The sequence below is a fragment of the Trichoderma aggressivum genome, assembly GCF_033847375.1.
Source record: "Trichoderma aggressivum f. europaeum strain CBS 100526 chromosome Unknown scaffold_053, whole genome shotgun sequence".
Classification (NCBI taxonomy): Eukaryota; Fungi; Ascomycota; class Sordariomycetes; order Hypocreales; family Hypocreaceae; genus Trichoderma; species Trichoderma aggressivum.
This window is the reverse complement of record NW_026946419.1, coordinates 13,682-30,463: the sequence shown is the minus strand read 5'-3', so window position 1 is coordinate 30,463 and position 16,782 is coordinate 13,682. Positions and strand designations below refer to the sequence as shown.

The 16,782-nt window shown below is 52.2% G+C and overlaps 6 protein-coding genes across 6 annotated transcripts; 3 read left to right on the top strand and 3 right to left on the bottom strand.

The window, feature by feature from the left end:
- Positions 1 to 2,186: 2,186 nt before the first annotated feature.
- Triagg1_9415 (uncharacterized protein) lies at positions 2,187 to 3,926 on the top strand (the record flags this gene model as incomplete). Its single annotated transcript, XM_062904370.1, has 6 exons — positions 2,187 to 2,193; positions 2,321 to 2,351; positions 2,541 to 2,596; positions 2,641 to 2,803; positions 2,855 to 3,626; positions 3,696 to 3,926. 6 exons carry the CDS (start codon positions 2,187 to 2,189, stop codon positions 3,924 to 3,926), a joined length of 1,260 nt encoding a protein of 419 aa, XP_062751576.1.
- A 485-nt stretch (positions 3,927 to 4,411) lies between these two features.
- On the bottom strand, positions 4,412 to 5,107 carry Triagg1_9414 (uncharacterized protein; the record flags this gene model as incomplete). Its single annotated transcript, XM_062904369.1, has 2 exons — positions 4,412 to 4,810; positions 4,910 to 5,107. 2 exons carry the CDS (start codon positions 5,105 to 5,107, stop codon positions 4,412 to 4,414), a joined length of 597 nt encoding a protein of 198 aa, XP_062751575.1.
- A 444-nt stretch (positions 5,108 to 5,551) lies between these two features.
- On the top strand, positions 5,552 to 6,050 carry Triagg1_9413 (uncharacterized protein; the record flags this gene model as incomplete). The annotated part of the gene is made up of 2 exons (XM_062904368.1): positions 5,552 to 5,654; positions 5,851 to 6,050. 2 exons carry the CDS (start codon positions 5,552 to 5,554, stop codon positions 6,048 to 6,050), a joined length of 303 nt encoding a protein of 100 aa, XP_062751574.1.
- Positions 6,051 to 6,437: 387 nt separating this feature from the next.
- Triagg1_9412 (uncharacterized protein) lies at positions 6,438 to 9,115 on the bottom strand (the record flags this gene model as incomplete). The annotated part of the gene is made up of 3 exons (XM_062904367.1): positions 6,438 to 6,594; positions 6,690 to 8,881; positions 8,984 to 9,115. The coding sequence occupies 3 exons, from the start codon at positions 9,113 to 9,115 to the stop codon at positions 6,438 to 6,440; spliced, it is 2,481 nt and encodes an 826-aa protein (XP_062751573.1).
- A 591-nt stretch (positions 9,116 to 9,706) lies between these two features.
- On the top strand, positions 9,707 to 10,494 carry Triagg1_9411 (uncharacterized protein; the record flags this gene model as incomplete). Its single annotated transcript, XM_062904366.1, has 3 exons — positions 9,707 to 9,762; positions 9,949 to 10,113; positions 10,377 to 10,494. The coding sequence occupies 3 exons, from the start codon at positions 9,707 to 9,709 to the stop codon at positions 10,492 to 10,494; spliced, it is 339 nt and encodes a 112-aa protein (XP_062751572.1).
- A 3,410-nt stretch (positions 10,495 to 13,904) lies between these two features.
- Triagg1_9410 (transcriptional regulator family: C2H2 zinc finger) lies at positions 13,905 to 15,595 on the bottom strand (the record flags this gene model as incomplete). The annotated part of the gene is made up of 4 exons (XM_062904365.1): positions 13,905 to 14,378; positions 14,438 to 14,611; positions 14,672 to 14,725; positions 14,774 to 15,595. 4 exons carry the CDS (start codon positions 15,593 to 15,595, stop codon positions 13,905 to 13,907), a joined length of 1,524 nt encoding a protein of 507 aa, XP_062751571.1.
- Positions 15,596 to 16,782: the final 1,187 nt, after the last annotated feature.

Here is a 16,782-nt window from a genome sequence, read left to right as displayed (position 1 = left end):
TGACGTAGCAGCAAGACCATCCTTCAACTGATTTCAAAGGGAATAGGTACAGGTAGGTACTGGCATGATTTACCCATGTACTCCGTAACTTTATGAAACAATTGCAAGTATTGCTCCGTCACGCAGGGTACTGGGTATAGGTGGTAGGCAGATAGATGAATACAAATCAGTGCCTGTGAGATTTGGAAACATTCGACCTCGGAATGGGAGAGGCTGAGCCCATGTATCCGTCTGCTTCTTTGCTCTGCCCACGTATCAGCTGTAAATAGCAACCACGCGTTGCTGAGTTGAGACAGTCTTAGAGTTACCGCAGCCTTGCCTCGCCTATTTCCTGTTCCCCTCTGGACCAGCCCATCTGCAGCATTCCGCGCCATGCAGCTCTAGATCTCCCGAAAGATCTTGATCCAGTGCTCCAGCTCCATGAAACTAACGGCGTCGCTGCGCTTGTCTGATACCCTACACAGTCCAAATCCCACTCAAGATGACTTATCCACATGCCCTCACGTGATACAAACGGAGTAGACACGAGCAGCCTGGTGAGCTTAAGGCGGCAAAGCCACTAGCCACTTTGGGCCCGGCCTGAGGTTGTCGTGTCCCCCTCCTCCGCTTCCTGCACAGCGACGTGTTGGCGTGGCCAAATGAGCTTGGCTGGGGAAATTGATAGCGAAAAGGGGGGCTAAAAGCCGTCACCAGCTCTTTGGTGTGCTTCTGCTTACTGGCACCAGCTCGGCGTCTTCTGGGTGCGAGGCCGGATTACGCATTCGATAGGCGGATAAATCTGGGGATTTGGAATGCAAGATGCCTAAAGCAAACGCTGGAAATGCTGCTGCCTCAAAGCCGTGGACAAAGAGTGTGATAATCTCTCTGCCTAACGTGAAAGGAATCAAGCCGATGTCTCATCTTGAGACCCTGCACAAAGGGCCAGAGCACGGGGTACACGAGAGATTGAAGGCCCCCCGAAAGAGCATCAAAGAAAGGGCCCCTTCGGCATGCTACCAACAGAGAGCTTTCATGATGTCAACCAGCAGCCAAAGTCTGGAGTGCCTGGGAGAACCAGCCACACATAGGACCCCCCTTATCGGCTGTCATCAACCACGGAAGGGGGGCCGTCACTTTGCGAGAGCCTCGCAAAAGTGCCCCTCCCGGAGCATCAATCTCATCTCATTCCCGGTTTGTGTGTGCCAGTATGTAGTAGTAGTATCTCGGAGCCTGGCGGTATGAAACAAGGCAAGGCGGCGAATGTTGCTTCTGGGATCCTCAGCCTTGGTGGATTGCGTATTGGGCCGCGTACATGCGTTTGCTTTGTGCTCAGCAGTTGGCATCCAATCTTTGTTGCCTCGACTAGCTCGACCCGGCACCAAATCCATCATCCATCATGACCGTGGCACAGTGAGCGATCAGGCGGTCTTTATCCTCCAGCTACAGTATGAGTACTAGCACCAAAAGTAACTGGCGGTGGATGTGCTTACAGGCAATGGAGTAAGTTGCAGCTCGACAGCAGCTGGGGGCAAAAGGTGACGATGGCGTTGATCTGGCGGTGCAAGCCCCTCCCCCTCCCCACTGGTAGATACCTTACTGTAGCGCCTAAGGAGACCTAAGGAGACCTAAAGGAGACCTAAAGGAGGTCGATGGAGAAGCGTGTTAGTGGCACCGTCGCTGATGCATAATGCGTCCATGTACTCGTACTCGTCCTTTGTAGGGCCCCAGCCACAGCCACCGCCATGAGCCAATCGCTTAAAGCGGCAGGCAGCGCTGCCATCCCCCTGTTGGGCGGCCGCGGCGGTACTCCGTGGCCTGGGCAAGGTTCCTCGCACAGAGAACGAAGCGCCAGCCGGTACCTAGACCCGGGCATCCAGTACTTTGAGCTAAGGCGGTCTCGCCCTGGTTCGCCGCCTCCCACACAAAGGCTTGCTCCACCACGCAATTGTCCCGCCCACAACTCTGGTGCCCATCGTGGTAGCGGAGATACTTACTTCCCTCCTTTCCTCCCCCTCCACTCTTTCTACTTCTTCAACAGCACCCACCCCCCAATCGCCAGCTTTCGACTGCGTGTCACCTTAATATTTCCTCACTTTCGACCTCTTTCTTCCCCCTTCAAGCTAACCCTCGAGATCCTGGGATCGCGCGAGCTTCTTCTTTTGTCTCTACCCAACTTTTCCATCAGCTTCATACATTAATCAGTCACAATGGAGGGTACGTGCACCTGCCACCAAGCATCGCGTCCGGCCACCTGGTGCCGAGGCCAATGGATGAGGCATCGCGAGGATGCGTTTGACGCTTGACACGACTTTGGCTAACGTTTGCTTTTGCTGCTCTACAGAAGAAGTTGCTGCCCTCGTCATCGACAATGGGTAAGGTTCCCTCCCCCGCCATTGTCTCACCGACCTCACAACCTCCTGTCTGGCAATCTTGTCTGCGGACCGTGAGGCGTCGCTGCTGCCAGCCACGCCGCGCTGGGACAAGGACAAATTGCATCTCCAACTCCATCACGCCGCCCTCCTTTTGCCCTTCCTGAACCTCAATAGCTGACACCTCTGCAGTTCCGGTATGTGCAAGGCCGGTTTCGCCGGTGATGACGCTCCCCGAGCTGTTTTCCGTGAGTACCCCACTTCTGCTCCCCTTACCAACTGCCCACCATAGCTATACGCTTTGGGGTGATTGGGCGTGCGCGCGCGCCACCGCACGTTTTGCTTCACAATGACAGTTTTGCTAACAGCGCCAAACAGCCTCCATTGTCGGAAGACCCCGTCACCATGGGTAAGTTGTTTGAATCCGAGCTCGCTTGTCGGCTGTTCCATTTTCGGTTCGTCATTTTTTTTTGGAAGAACACAGCATCTGACCGAATCTTGCTCAGTATCATGATCGGTATGGGCCAGAAGGACTCCTACGTCGGTGATGAGGCTCAGTCCAAGCGTGGTATCTTGACACTGAGATACCCCATCGAGCACGGTGTTGTCACCAACTGGGACGACATGGAGAAGATCTGGCACCACACCTTCTACAATGAGCTGCGTGTTGCCCCCGAGGAGCACCCCGTCCTGCTCACCGAGGCCCCCATCAACCCCAAGTCCAACCGTGAGAAGATGACCCAGATCGTCTTCGAGACCTTCAACGCCCCCGCCTTCTATGTCTCCATCCAGGCCGTTCTGTCCCTGTACGCTTCCGGTCGTACCACCGGTATCGTGCTCGACTCCGGTGACGGTGTTACCCACGTTGTCCCCATCTACGAGGGTTTCGCTCTTCCCCACGCCATTGCTCGTGTTGACATGGCTGGTCGTGATCTTACCGACTACCTGATGAAGATTCTTGCTGAGCGTGGTTACACCTTCTCCACCACCGCCGAGCGAGAAATCGTTCGTGACATCAAGGAGAAGCTCTGCTACGTTGCCCTCGATTTCGAGCAGGAGATCCAGACTGCTGCCCAGAGCTCCAGCTTGGAGAAGTCCTACGAGCTTCCCGACGGTCAGGTCATCACCATCGGCAACGAGCGATTCCGTGCTCCTGAGGCTCTGTTCCAGCCTTCTGTCCTTGGTCTTGAGAGCGGCGGTATCCACGTTACCACCTTCAACTCCATCATGAAGTGCGATGTCGATGTCCGAAAGGACCTCTACGGCAACATTGTCATGGTATGTTTTTAATTGATTCGCACAGCTTCAATTCATGTATGGTGGCGCTAATTGCATCCTCTACTCTAGTCTGGTGGTACCACCATGTACCCCGGTCTCTCCGACCGTATGCAGAAGGAGATTACTGCTCTTGCTCCTTCTACCATGAAGGTCAAGATCATTGCCCCTCCCGAGCGAAAGTACTCTGTCTGGATCGGAGGTTCCATTCTGGCTTCCCTGTCCACCTTCCAGCAGATGTGGATCTCCAAGCAGGAGTACGACGAGAGCGGTCCCTCCATCGTCCACCGCAAGTGCTTCTAAGGTAAGCTTATTTTTAGAAAGGCGCAGATGGCCGCCGTCACATGATCTCGGAAGACAAGAAGCTAACAGCAACCCGTTTTAGAAGCTACGCGAGGTCAAAGACAATACCTCACATCCTTCGCCAATCACTGGTGCCAAGCTCATGGAGGCGGCGAATCATGCAGTGCTTCCATGGCTTCGCACGTATTGCGATCGAGTCTCATATTTACGAAAAGTTTTTGACAGGGTCAAGGGGGTGGGCGTTGGCTTTTCTCCGATGGGGATACAACGGCTCGTGTATGGCAGCTGGGCTGGATGCGCAACGCGGGTCTAGGGGCTAGAAGCTTAGGTTGATACAAATATTTATTCGCTTTCCGGTCTTAGACATGTTGAATGGAACATTGTGACAATGATGGACTTGGCGTCTCAACTTCACCCATACTACACACACGGACCTCGTAGTTATATTCGTCTTCGTGTAGCGCATCATGTTTGTGCAATTGATGCTATGACCTTCCACCTTGAGACTCATGCCCAGATTGGGGACTGCTACCAGTGGTCGGACTACTGCCGTGATTGCTTGCATCTTGTCTTGTGTCGTCACTCAGCTCGAGAATCTCTATCGGATTGTTCTCAATGTTGGTAGCTTCTTCGGCACCCTCCTTCTCCTCATCCAGCAGCCGATATTTTCGTCGACTCTTTTTGGCCGCGCTGTCGGACTTTTTCTTCTTTATCGCCCCGACCACCGCTGAGCGGCTCTGGTCACCATTGGTGAATTCGTCAACCCGCTGTGCTAAAATTTCCCGGGCTAGCTTGCGGTTTTGACTGCGGGATCGAGTGGCTTGGGATTTGACGACGATGCCGGTGGGGATGTGCTTTAGTTGGACGGCCGAATTCGTTTTGTTCTAGAGAAAGCAACCGTAACGATTTTCTTAGGTGCTGTTGCTTCTAAGGACAATGAAGAGAAGAGGGGATTGTGTGTGTGCTGAAGAAAGGGTACGCACGATCTTTTGGCCGCCGGGGCCGCTGCCTTTGAGGTAGGACTCTTCGATTTCGGAGTCTGGTGGGGGTTTTGGACGGGGTGGGAGGTTCTTTGAGAGGGCGCCAAGGGTGCTGAAGAAGGGAGGCTTTGGTATGATTCTAGCTGTGAAGACGATTGGGAATATGAAGGCTGTGAGGAGTGAACGGGTGAAGCGAGACATGGTTGGAGCAAAGGCGTGTTTCTTGTACGGTGATTTGATGTTGCCCACGATGATGCTCTAGATTGACCATAGAGTCAAAGATGGCGGAGGTTGAGCCGCTAAAACGAGCAACTAGCCTTGGCTAGGCGGGCTTAGGCGTGGCTTGTGGCGTGCACCGTGCTATAACGGCGCTGGAAAGTTAGCACGGAAAGCACATGCAGCGACATCAACCGGGCCGGAACGTGTAATTTTGGACTTTTGCCTTTTTCTTCCTTTCCTCCATCATCCTTCTGACCCGAAACGACACATTGGCCTCTCCACGAGCAACACCTCGCGATTCGAGAACAACACCGTCAAGCGGCAAAACCTACGAAGCAGCTTGCGCATTGTGAGAAGATAAAGGCTCTCGGAGAAGAACACCGGACCGTCTGTTGGGTGGAAAGCATCTCGTCAATTCAATTCAACATGGCGTCAAAAGGCATCAAGAGCATGTTGCAGCGGAAGATGCTCCAGATTGATGTGACGTTTGGGACTTATCTGTTTTCGCCAATAGAGAAGTTTGCCTATTGTATGTTTCTTTTCTCTTGCCTATTGCCGTCTCCCTCTTTCTTCATTTCTCTTCTGCCGACGATTCATCTATTGCTCTCGTGACCCCCTTTTGGGTGGGATGATGATTGATTCCGGCAATCCCGCTCACGACACAGCATCCCCAGAATTATTAAAGAATTGCTGCTAACGAGAACTTTTTTTTTTCAACTGTCTAGATTCGATTGTCTTCTTGCTCTTTAGCCTGCTCTCCATCGCCGTCATCCTATACCTCCCGCATCACATTTCCATTCTGACCGGTCGCGCGTGGTACTACATCAACGGCGAGACTATTGACATTGCGGCGTTCGCGCGGGACGTCTTTGGCAGCGCGCTGGGGACTGGTAAGGACGCTGCGGCGGTTGTCAGGGAGCTGTGAGGTGGGATTGATGGGATGAGGCTCTTATGAAGTTTATGGATACGAAAACTGGGACTGGGAAGAGTGAACCGATGAGCTGCTACCTGGCGAATTGGGCCATTTCGACGTAATATGGAGAGCTTAGCGAGAGGCTCTAGTTGACGCAGTCTGGTTCGACTTGTTATTTTAAAATCTGGCGTTGGGTCGATTTCCGAGGAAGCCTAATAGAATGACCAGCCTTTTACGGTTTAATGATGGTACATTCAGGTTAATAATAATACGCCCCTAGAAGTACTACGAATTAATTGAGAACAATACAAAAATTTGCACGGCGATGGAATGTCCTGTTTATTCGTGTTTGGCCAAATCGTGAATGCATGGTATTCTATCCAAGTGGATTTTAGGTGCCTATGACTGTTTCTGCTCCTTAAAGTATTCCTCCCCAAAGCTGTATAGCCTCAATGAACTATCCTCTCCTGCAACGGCGAGTTCATACTTGCTTTCCTCTTCATCCTTGCTTACCGGCCGCCATGCCAGTTGAAGCACGGTCTTGGGAAGAGTTAACCTATCCATGACTGTCAGTTAAATTCCGAGGAGAGAAGAAAAGCGAGAATCTTGAGCGTTTCAGCTTCAAAGAAGAGAAACAGGAAACAAACTTACTCAGAAGACGTCGGCAACTCTGAGACAGAGGAGCCATCTTGGGCTACCATGCACAGGCTAACCCGCCCACTCTCGGTGCCGACTGCGAGGATGTATTTATCACCAGCCAGCTGTGCCAGGAAGTCGACTGATGTGACAGGACCGTCGGAAGCCAAAGCAGATACTTGGATGAACTGGGCTTTGGCGTCCTCGGCGCCTGGCTTTGATAGAGACCATATTCTGACTTGCTTGTCACGACCGGCCGTGGCGAACAGAGGTGCCGCAGAGGGAGCCCATGCGGCATCGAGGATCATTCTCGAGTGGCCCTTTGCGTTGGCCTGCAGTAGCTGATACTGGACAGCGCCGTCTTCTCCGACGCCTCGCTCAAAGACAGCCCACTGGCGGTCACGGCCGACACTCAGCAGATACTTGTCGTCGGAGGAGAAGCGCAGCCGAGTGGCTGTCAAGGAGTGGGCTGCCAGCGGGGGTCTGAGCTCGGTCCACTTGTCCGTCTCGAAGATGCGGATGACGGCGTGGTTGACGGAGCTGGCCTTGCAGGCGCTGGCGATGAGCTTGCCGTCGTGGCTGGCGGCAAGGCACGAGATTTCGTAGCCGTGGCCGTAGAGCTTCTCCGTCTCGGGCCAGAGGGTGTGTCGGGAGAGGGTTTCTTCAAAGGGCGGGTGGTCAATGTCTAGATAGGACTTCTTGACGATGGAGGCCGGGTCGACGGCGTCTCGGTCGCGGTCGTCTATGGGTTGAATCTCTTGGTCGTCGTCCAGGGCGTCGATGGCCTTGTTCGAGAGGCCCAGCACGGGCATGTTGGCGGCGTCGGGCATGTCTGCAATGTTTGCTCCTTCGACGCCCCCTAGACGACTGAGCATGGTGGCCACCGCCTTGGGCTCGCTGAAGACTCTCATGAGCTTCTCGTCGGCGCCGGACACAAACTGGGAGGAGCCTAGTGAGTCGATGCAGTTGAGGTCGTAGCCGTGGATCTGGGGACGGGACATTTCGTGCCAGGTGCCAGAGCTCTTCCACTTCATGTGGAGGCGAGTTGTCTGATCCGAGCTTGTAGAGAGGAGGAAGCCGCCGTCTTTGGACCACGAGATGCCGGTGACGGCTTTTGTGTGACCAGAGATGGCTACGCAAGGCCGCCAGATATCTTCCGAGACGTCATACTCCCATCTTCTCCAACTGCCTGTTCTACCTAGGCAAGCCACTGACCTTCCATCAGGAGACCAGAGACCGGTCCAGAAACCACCAGTGCTGCCTGTTGCCGTTGTAGCGCCCTTTTCTCTACTAATCTCTCCAAGTCTGACCATGCTGACCCAGATACCGGAGCTGGGATCGGCCTCCCAGATAGCCAAGGAGTTGTCCGCAGAAGCAGACAAGAGTTGCAGCTTGCCATCGGCCTGAGAATGCCACTTTGCGCTATAGATCCAGTCCTCGTGGCCCAGCAGCAAGGCTTCAAATGTCACGGAAAAGTCTTTGCCGGAAACCTTGAGCCAGTGTGCTTTGTTTGATGGGGATTTTCCAGGCATGAAGGCGCCGCTTGATGGGTCTGAGCCTTCGGCAGCCAGGGCGGGGAGCTCTTTGCCCTGGTGAACCCTCCAGATTCTGATGTACTTGTCCTGGCTGGCTGACGCAAGAAGCAAATCGCTGTCTGGGCTGTCTGTTTCTCTTGAAAAGCTTAGGGATCTCAACCAACCCTCATGGCCGCTGAGTGTTGCCTGAAGCTGGAACTGGACGTTGTCTGCCTTTGTCTCGGCTGTGAGGATCTGGATGACATCCCTTGTGCCTGCTGAGGCGAGGATATAAGCGTCGTTATCGGCGCCGAGAGTGCTGAGCGAGAGTGAGAGAGGGAAGTATTTTGGCGCGGTGTTGATGGTCTGGACTAGTTGCAGTCGGTCATGCTCAAAACTCCATATCCTGATGGTGGCATCTGCTGCTCCTGTTGCGACAATCCATTTCGGCTGGTCGGCAGCAACTCGCAGGGCGGCAACGCAGTTTACAGGCCCAGTGTGTTCAGTTGCCGTCTGAAGCAGCCTGAAGTCTTGTCTATCATCGGTAGACTTCCAGACAGCTATGGTCTTGTCATCTGAGCCGCTGATGAAATACGTCGAGAGGTCATTGTCCAGCTCTGGTAGAAACGATATAGCCTTGACAGTTTCCTTGTGCCCGTTCAAGAGTCTAAATACACCTCTATGAGGGTTGGCCTAGAATAAAATATCCAAATCAGAGACATGCTTCTAGAGAGAGAGGAACACATTGCATGTGGAAGCATGATATCATGGCAAACTTCAAATGATCAAACTCACAGCTGGGCGCCATAGAGCGATATTGCAATCGGCTCCATAAGCCAGCAGCCCCGTCCGACTCCAGTCTGCAACCGCAGTCTGTCTATTCGCACCGGCAGCGAGATGCTCTACCGTCAAGCCTTTCGAGCTCATATCACCAGTATATTTCTGCCCGTTTATGTGTGGACTTGACTGAGACTCAGATTCATCGGCGGGAAGAGGGATCCACGTGACAAGGTTGTGTGTGACAAGAACTTTTTTTTTCTAGGTGGTTTTTGGCGCTTGCACGGTACGGGGCAACTAAGACAGAGCAAAGACTATGGAATGTTACAGAGCTATAGTACCTATTGCTATTCAGTTATTTTAAGTTTGGAGATGATGATATATATTTTACTTCTAGGTAGTTGAATACGCTGTAAACTGTACAAGTTGCATTAATCTGAATATATTCAGACATCCGGGTATTATGACATGAAATTTCTGGTTTGAGACCTGGGGTAGTGGACATGTATACGGAGTGCTAGAAGCATCAATCCTTCTAAGAGCACTTGGAACAGCGCTTATTAGTCGCTGCAATTTAGGGCTGGTGCGGACGGGCTAGGCCGGAACAAGGGCTAATGATACGCCGCGCCTGTGTCACTTCTGCCGCCGTTATCAGATCCGAGTCTGTCTGCCAGATGCCATCGCAACCAACAACTCGATCTCCGTGAACAGTCACAGCCCGCTGGATCGAGCCTCATCGCAATGGCTTCCACCCCCGACGATACCACTGCCCATCTCTCCCTCGACGTGGAGTTTTCGTAAGCATCCCCCTTCTCATGCGCCTAAAGCACTCTCGTCACATATCCTCTCCCTCCCTACAGCCGGACCATTCTCGAGACGCCATAATGGTGATACTGTGGCCAGCCTCGTCGCATCTCCTCCTCCTTTCATTTCCTCGTCTGGGCTCTCATACATGTCAAGGGTAGGCTAACTGTGGTGTACAGAGGAGGCCTCGAGATGCTCTTCTCGGACCAACGCCGCCACTCCCTCACTCTGCCTGCCAAGGACAAGGATGGCAACCCTTCCAACATTGCGTATTTGATACATCATCTTTGCGAGAGTGTCATGAAGGATACTCGCAAGGAGCTTTTCGTCCTGCAGGAGCATCTGTATGTCTCATCACCCTCCCCCACGCGCCTCTGTGTTTGAATCGATAGACGGTCTTCTTTGGATCTCTACGAGTACCTCCCCTGGTCCCCTTGCCCCTTCAGCTACACGGCCAACACAGTATCAAGACCATGGCTCGGCAGTGTTTGTGATGAGTTGCCTCCTGTATCAACCCTAGCCTATCATAGAGCCCTCACGGCGAAAGGACCAACAATAGCACTTCATTTTATTGCACCTAGTGGCAAACTGATGCTAATCTCAACAGACGACCAGGTATCCTGGTACTCATCAATGATGCGGACTGGGAGCTGGAGGGAGAAGAAGAATATGAGCTGAAGAGCGGCGACAATATCCTCTTTGTATCGACCCTGCATGGCGGCTAAAGCTTCAACACGGGCTTTGACTCGTCCGTGCTAGATGCGTGTGTCCATTTTCTATTGTTAGAGCATTGCCTCCTCCCAAAGCAGCAGCGTACGAGTACCACCCCGTACTCCCTGCATGAAGGAATTATGCGGCGCCTGGTGGTCGATTCCACGTCGTGACGATGGGTGGCTCAGCTGGGACGGTTCAGCTCGCTATACACTGTACCGGCCAACAAGATTCATGCCTCACTGCCAAGACTCACATGAATCTTTGTCGAGATCCGAAGCTTTCTGTTCTGCTGCCCCAGCTTCGTGCGCCACCTATACAAACGCGGGGGGTGCAGATCAAGAAGATGTTCCATGGGAAGTTGAAAGAACCGGTCTTTCGGTTGACGGACCCCCCTCGATACCCAAAGCTACGTTTTATACGGAGCACTCTATTCAAACCATGATACTAGCGTTGTTATCTCGCTGCGCTCTCGCGAAGCTGTCCAAATTCATAACCGAGCGCATGTTCTCGCTTCAGCAAAGTTGTGCGCGCTCGTACGAGTATACACGCCCGCCGTCTCACTTGCTTCGTTCTCTCCAATCATCGTGACCCAGTGTTGAGTCCTAGGATCCCTCGTCTCTCATCTCGCAGCATGTGTTCTTGATATTGTCATGGCGGTGAGCCATGCAATGCATACCGTCGTCATCGACAACTCCTTCGTGCTGATGCTGGACAATGCGAGCAAATCACGGCCTTGACCACATCACACTCGATGCAGATGCAGCTCTACCAGGTTCAACAACGATTCAGCATTGAGCGGTGAAAACGAAGGGCAGGATGGCGCGAGCCAAAGAACTCATGCATCAAGGCACTAGCTGATACTCGGCTGCAACGATGCCTGCACCAAGTTTTCGACGTGTAATATTCCTCATGGGCGTTCATCTTCGGCAATGTGTCGAATGCGTGCAGCAAGCAGAGCTGCATCTATGGACGCCACCTCCATTTCTCCGTATCATCTCTGTCTTGTCTGTATACGAGCCCACGGCTCCCCGCGCCCTTTACGCTTCAATCCGGCTCCATTTCCGTTTCGGCCTCGACGTTGTTGGGCCGGTCAGCGTATATACCCATGGAAGCTCGCGGATAGTTGGGGGCCGTAACTAGCATGCGCAGTCCGAAAGGAAATCGTCCATCCAGCAGCCAGCATACGCAACTTGGTGTGGTTCACTTTTACAGCCATGTTCCCTGTCCTTCCTCACACGTGCACACAAATGGTATCCGTCAGTTCAATGTTTTCGCATTGGACCCTCGGCAGCGCTTCTGCGCCGACCCCCCACCATTTCCTCCGCCTCAGTTTTTTCCCCTCTCACCTCACTCTCTAATAATGGGGTGATGCCGAGCCTTGAGAGCCTTTTTGGCTGGGCGTGACCATCTCCAGGGGTTTGATGACATTTATTATTCAGAACAATGAAGAACGATCCGATTTATTAACCAACGCCCCCTCATCTCTGCTCTTGCTCGTGTCACTTTTACACCCAATCTATCACATCCCAATACAACCCACCAGGTACTCGTACATGCATCCGAATCCTTTCGTCCCAAGTTTCCAATCCCTACCCCCTCCCCAGCCAGATGCAGCGAATGAGAACATCTCTGGCGGTGTTTTCCATTTCTCTCAGGTTCAGCCGCTCGGGGGCTCTTCAGCAGGAAAAATCCCCCGTGCGCCCGCAAGCAGCAGGGGGGGTTTACAGAGTGTGTACTCGTACCATTTTCCCTCTTGGTGCGCAACAGTTTTTTTTTTAGCTGCGTTTTTTCTCATATTTCTGTTTTCTTTGCCGTCTCGCAATAATCTATTTGCTTAGCCTCTGCGGCTGAGATGAGGGCCGCTTTTAAGAATCTGACCGGGGGGAGTTGGGATCCGGGTTGCTGGGACTCGTGCGGGTTGTGCTCTGGATCAGACGCGCGGGCACGCTTCGTTCAGTATTCCACATCACTTCGGCAATAACGAGAAACGACGCAGATTTGCAATCACCATGACGATTACGCCATGACTAGGGAAGTCTTTTTCCAAAGAGGTAGGTAACATGAGATAACAGACGCAAGGAAGCCCATCATGCCAGTGGACAAAGTTCCTCAAGTCGAGAGCATCTAAGCTCTCCCTTACAGCAAGATCTACCCACCCAAAGCCCCAAAGCACACATTGCCCCCCCCGTGTTTTACAGCTTCGTGGCCTCATTACGGCACACCCAAATCGCCGCGTTGAATGCAAGGGGCGTAAGCCGGATTTCTCCAGCAGTTCCCACGATTGTTACAGATCACTCTGCGTGGCTGAAAAAAAAAACGAGGTGATGCTAGGTGCGTGGGTGCTATACCGATGTGATATCCTCTCCCCCCCCCCAACACGCCCCCCAGATTTGCGTACTCGTACAGTACGCGGGCGTGTCGTCTCATTGCCTTCGGTTGGAACTAGGAACGCCGGAATGAAACCCCGTGACATGCAATCCCCAGCCTGACGATACAAGCGCGGCGACACTATTCGCTCGACGACATCATCCCTGTAGGTACTTTGTTACTTTCTTCCTTGTCGTAATGAAGCATCATAATCACGTCCAAGGGGTGCCAAAACTGTGCAGAAAATGCCAAACTATGTTGTGATGTTTGAAGCTAGAGTGTTCCCAGGACGATATTTATAGGAAAATAACAAATCAACATAAAATAGCAAAGAGCAAAACGACCAAAGCCTAGAATGCCACCAAAGATCCACCGTGATTTGCTTCTATGATTGCCCTCTTCGTGTGAAGAAGCATGCCCAATACCTTCCATATCATACCAGATTATACAGCCGCCCATGAAACATCCAATACCAATACCAAATCCGAGTACAAACTAACGACAAACAAAAACCCTCACCAATAAGTTTTGTAGATGTATTAAAACACACAACATGCCACAACACCTCCTTGAAGCGAAAACAAAGAAGAAGAAAAAGCAGAAGTCCCTCCAACAGTAGCAATGTATCGTGATACATGCAAGGGTATCTGTGTGACCAAAAATTTCAAAATGCCTCTCCCAATTCCTTATAGTGAAACACGTCGAGCCGGCTTAAAGCTCAACCATATCCATATAACCCAAATCCCAATAGCTGCTGGCTATGTCGCACAACATCCCGAATGCTTTATGCTTTGTCGCCAATCACTGTGTCGATTTTGTCGTCGCTCTATTCCACACTCATATACCCAATACAAAATTTGGGTGTTGATTTTTCCCTTCGTCTTTTCTTTTAACCTTTTGTCTTTCTTTCCGGTCGAGGATAGGTAGCTATAATAATGTTGCATCCCTTGTTTGTACCATGTGAGCACCGATCATTGCAATCGTAACCTTGTCTTTGCTAATAGCTGTATCTTGGCCGCTTCGTAAAATCATCATAAAACGGAATGCCGCGTTTTTAATGATTCTTAGAATAGCCGTGTTGGGATCCCCATTTGGAGAGACCCATCTCATACATAGTCGGAGGCGACGGTGGTCCATAGTGACCAAAAGAAGGATTGGGGTTACGCAACACGTTGCTCAAGCTATTGGCGGGCACCTGAGGTGTGGCGTATGGTGGAGGTCTGCCTTGAGAGATTTCTTGGCTTTGGGCTGGCATAGCCATCTGAGGCAGCTGGGTGGTGGCAGGAGCCTTGAGTTGGGCAGTTACAGTAGACTTGGCATTTCGAGAGGCAGCATCTTGACGCCCGCGAGCTGCCACAGCACGAGTCTTGCCTCGGCCTTTGATCCCCTTGTTGCTGTTCTTGTAGTGTTTCTGGAAATATTCGAAAAGGTCGTGGTAGTTTTCAGGCACTTCGCCATGCTCGGAGAATTGCACAAACATCTGGGTGAGCTTTTGTAGCGTCGGCTTGTGAAAATTGTTCTGGTGTGTCTACAAATCCCATATGTCAGGCTGGGCTGCTTGTTTGTACTTGATCATGGATTACTCACCTTCATGTTGCCCAGCTGGGAAAATGATTTGTTACAATCGTCAAGCCGGCAGACAAACGGCTTGAGACCTTTATGAGTCTCTTCGTGAGAGCGAAGATTTCCTCGCTGAGCAAAGGTCTTGCCGCATACACTGCAAGAGAACGGCTTTTCGCCCGTATGGCGGCGGATATGAGTCTGTAGACGACCGAATCAGTCAATGTGAATGCAGCTATGAAGAAATTCGATAGGATCTACCTTGAGATTCCCGCGCTGCGAAAACGTAAGGCCGCAGTTTTCCTTGTCACAGACCTATCCACCATTAGTGACGTTGCAATGGAGAGGAGACTGGACACATACATATGGTCTTTGGCCTGTGTGGGTGCGTATATGAATATCCCGGTGGGTTTTCTGAACAAAGGATTTGCCACAGTTGGGGCCATCGCACACCCACTGCTTTCTAGGCTTTCCATTTTGGGTGAGAAGTACGGGTGCATCTGATACACAAGCTCTCGGTGTCTGCACAGGCGTGGGGGCTTGTTGATGCTCTTCGGTCGTATGTGTCTTCTGAATGGCTTTCATGAGCTCGTCGACGTCAGTTTTGAAGTTGATGCTGTCGCCCGGATGAAGTGTCTCGTTATAAATAAGAGTCTTGGAGTTGGTGACCTGACTCGCAACCAAAGGGGTTGGAGTAACGGGGCCCAGAGAGACGAGACTCGAAGCGACAGAGCCGGGAGTGCTAGGGCCGGCGGAGGATTTGGTAGCAACAGAAGAAATCGACCCTCTCCTTGAGATAGGAGAATAGGGTTGGTAACCTCTCATGGGCTGGGAATGGCGTCGATCGACCATAGAGTTGGCCATACGCGCATGAGAGTGTTCGGCAAATTCAGTCTTGAACGGAGAACCAAGCGGGGTTGATGGCGGCGGACTCTGATATGCCATGTAGGAAAATGTGCCCGGATGTTGGTACTGAGGAGACGAGACTGTCGACATGGGGGGCTGATTATAGTTGGAGTCCATCAGGTACTGGGTGGATATCTGGCGTTGCATCTGGCTGCCAGCTTGGACTCTGGGATCAAACGGCATGAATTCAGAAGAGCTCATCATGGGGAAGGTTTGTGGGATCTGCTGAGTCCAACGGCTCCAGTTGGCCTGAGTCTGCTGTTGATTTGCGAGGGCCATGTTTGCCAGCCAGTATTCCGTTCCGCGGCCACAAATCTGATCTAGTCTGATCAAATCGAGCAAGTTGGGCGTGACCAAGAATACAAGTGTCTAGGAAGGGGTCAGGTAGTTGGAGGGATGATGACGAGTATGGAAGAGACTCTGCTTTTCAAAGGGTTATTGTAGCCAATTCATGGATCAAGATAAAAAATGAGGGCCTCTGTCAAACAGATAGGGGAAGAGGAGGACCTTCTGGAAGGTGGTGGTGGAGAGGGTTATATACTGGGGACCTGGGCTGGGGAGATCTTGGGAGAGCGATATGATATATAGGTAATTGGCATGAGGAGCAATCTACCAGGTTTGTGGGCGACTGGGGTGGTTGTGTGGAAGCCCAATCGCCTGGTACTGTGAGCCGGAGATCTTGGGCTGGTGAGTAGCCATATCCAAGATGTGACTGGGGCCCAGCCTCTGGGATGGGGCAAGAAGCCAGGCACACAGCATGAGTACAAGGGGGAGCGGAAAGGCAGAGGCGATTCAAGGACAATAATTGACAAGTGATGAAATCTCAAGTACCGATAGAGCGCAGACATGAGGCCTTTGCTCCGGGAGGACGGTAAGAGTAAGCCAAGTAGGTAGTACCCAGGCTGGCGGACGTTGTTCACACGCCCCCTTCTAAAATAGAGGCTAAAGAGGATCCCCCCCCGTCTTAGCTGAGTGATTGAGATGTGAAAGCTGGAGGGGATGGGAGAGGGGGTGTGACAAGATACGACAGGGTTGAAATGGGGGTCCAAAACCGAGCCTTTTGAGAACTAACCAAGGCAGGCCATGATGCTGCCAACTTGAAGCAAGTAACAGAGAACTGGAAGAGATACCAGAGAGCAGCCGAACAAGGGGCCTCGTAAAGGGAAGAGAGAGTAAAGAGGCTATGTTGAATACTAGGGTGTTGGTTCATCCTTACAGGACTTGTTGCCTCCTTGCCAACCGGGATAGTGGCATCGCCGGCGGGCTCCTCACATCGGACCAAAAACAGGTAGATGGACTTTTTTTTTCGCAGCAACGTGACCTGCGTACGAAGCGCTTCATATGAGCATATCCACCGTCGCTTAAGCTGCCCAGCAGTAAGGCTCGGGCCCTTGCCACGGTCCCTTAGTTGGGCCCGTATGAGCACTGCGGCTCCCACACGCGCAGCAGTAGATTTTCGGCACGCA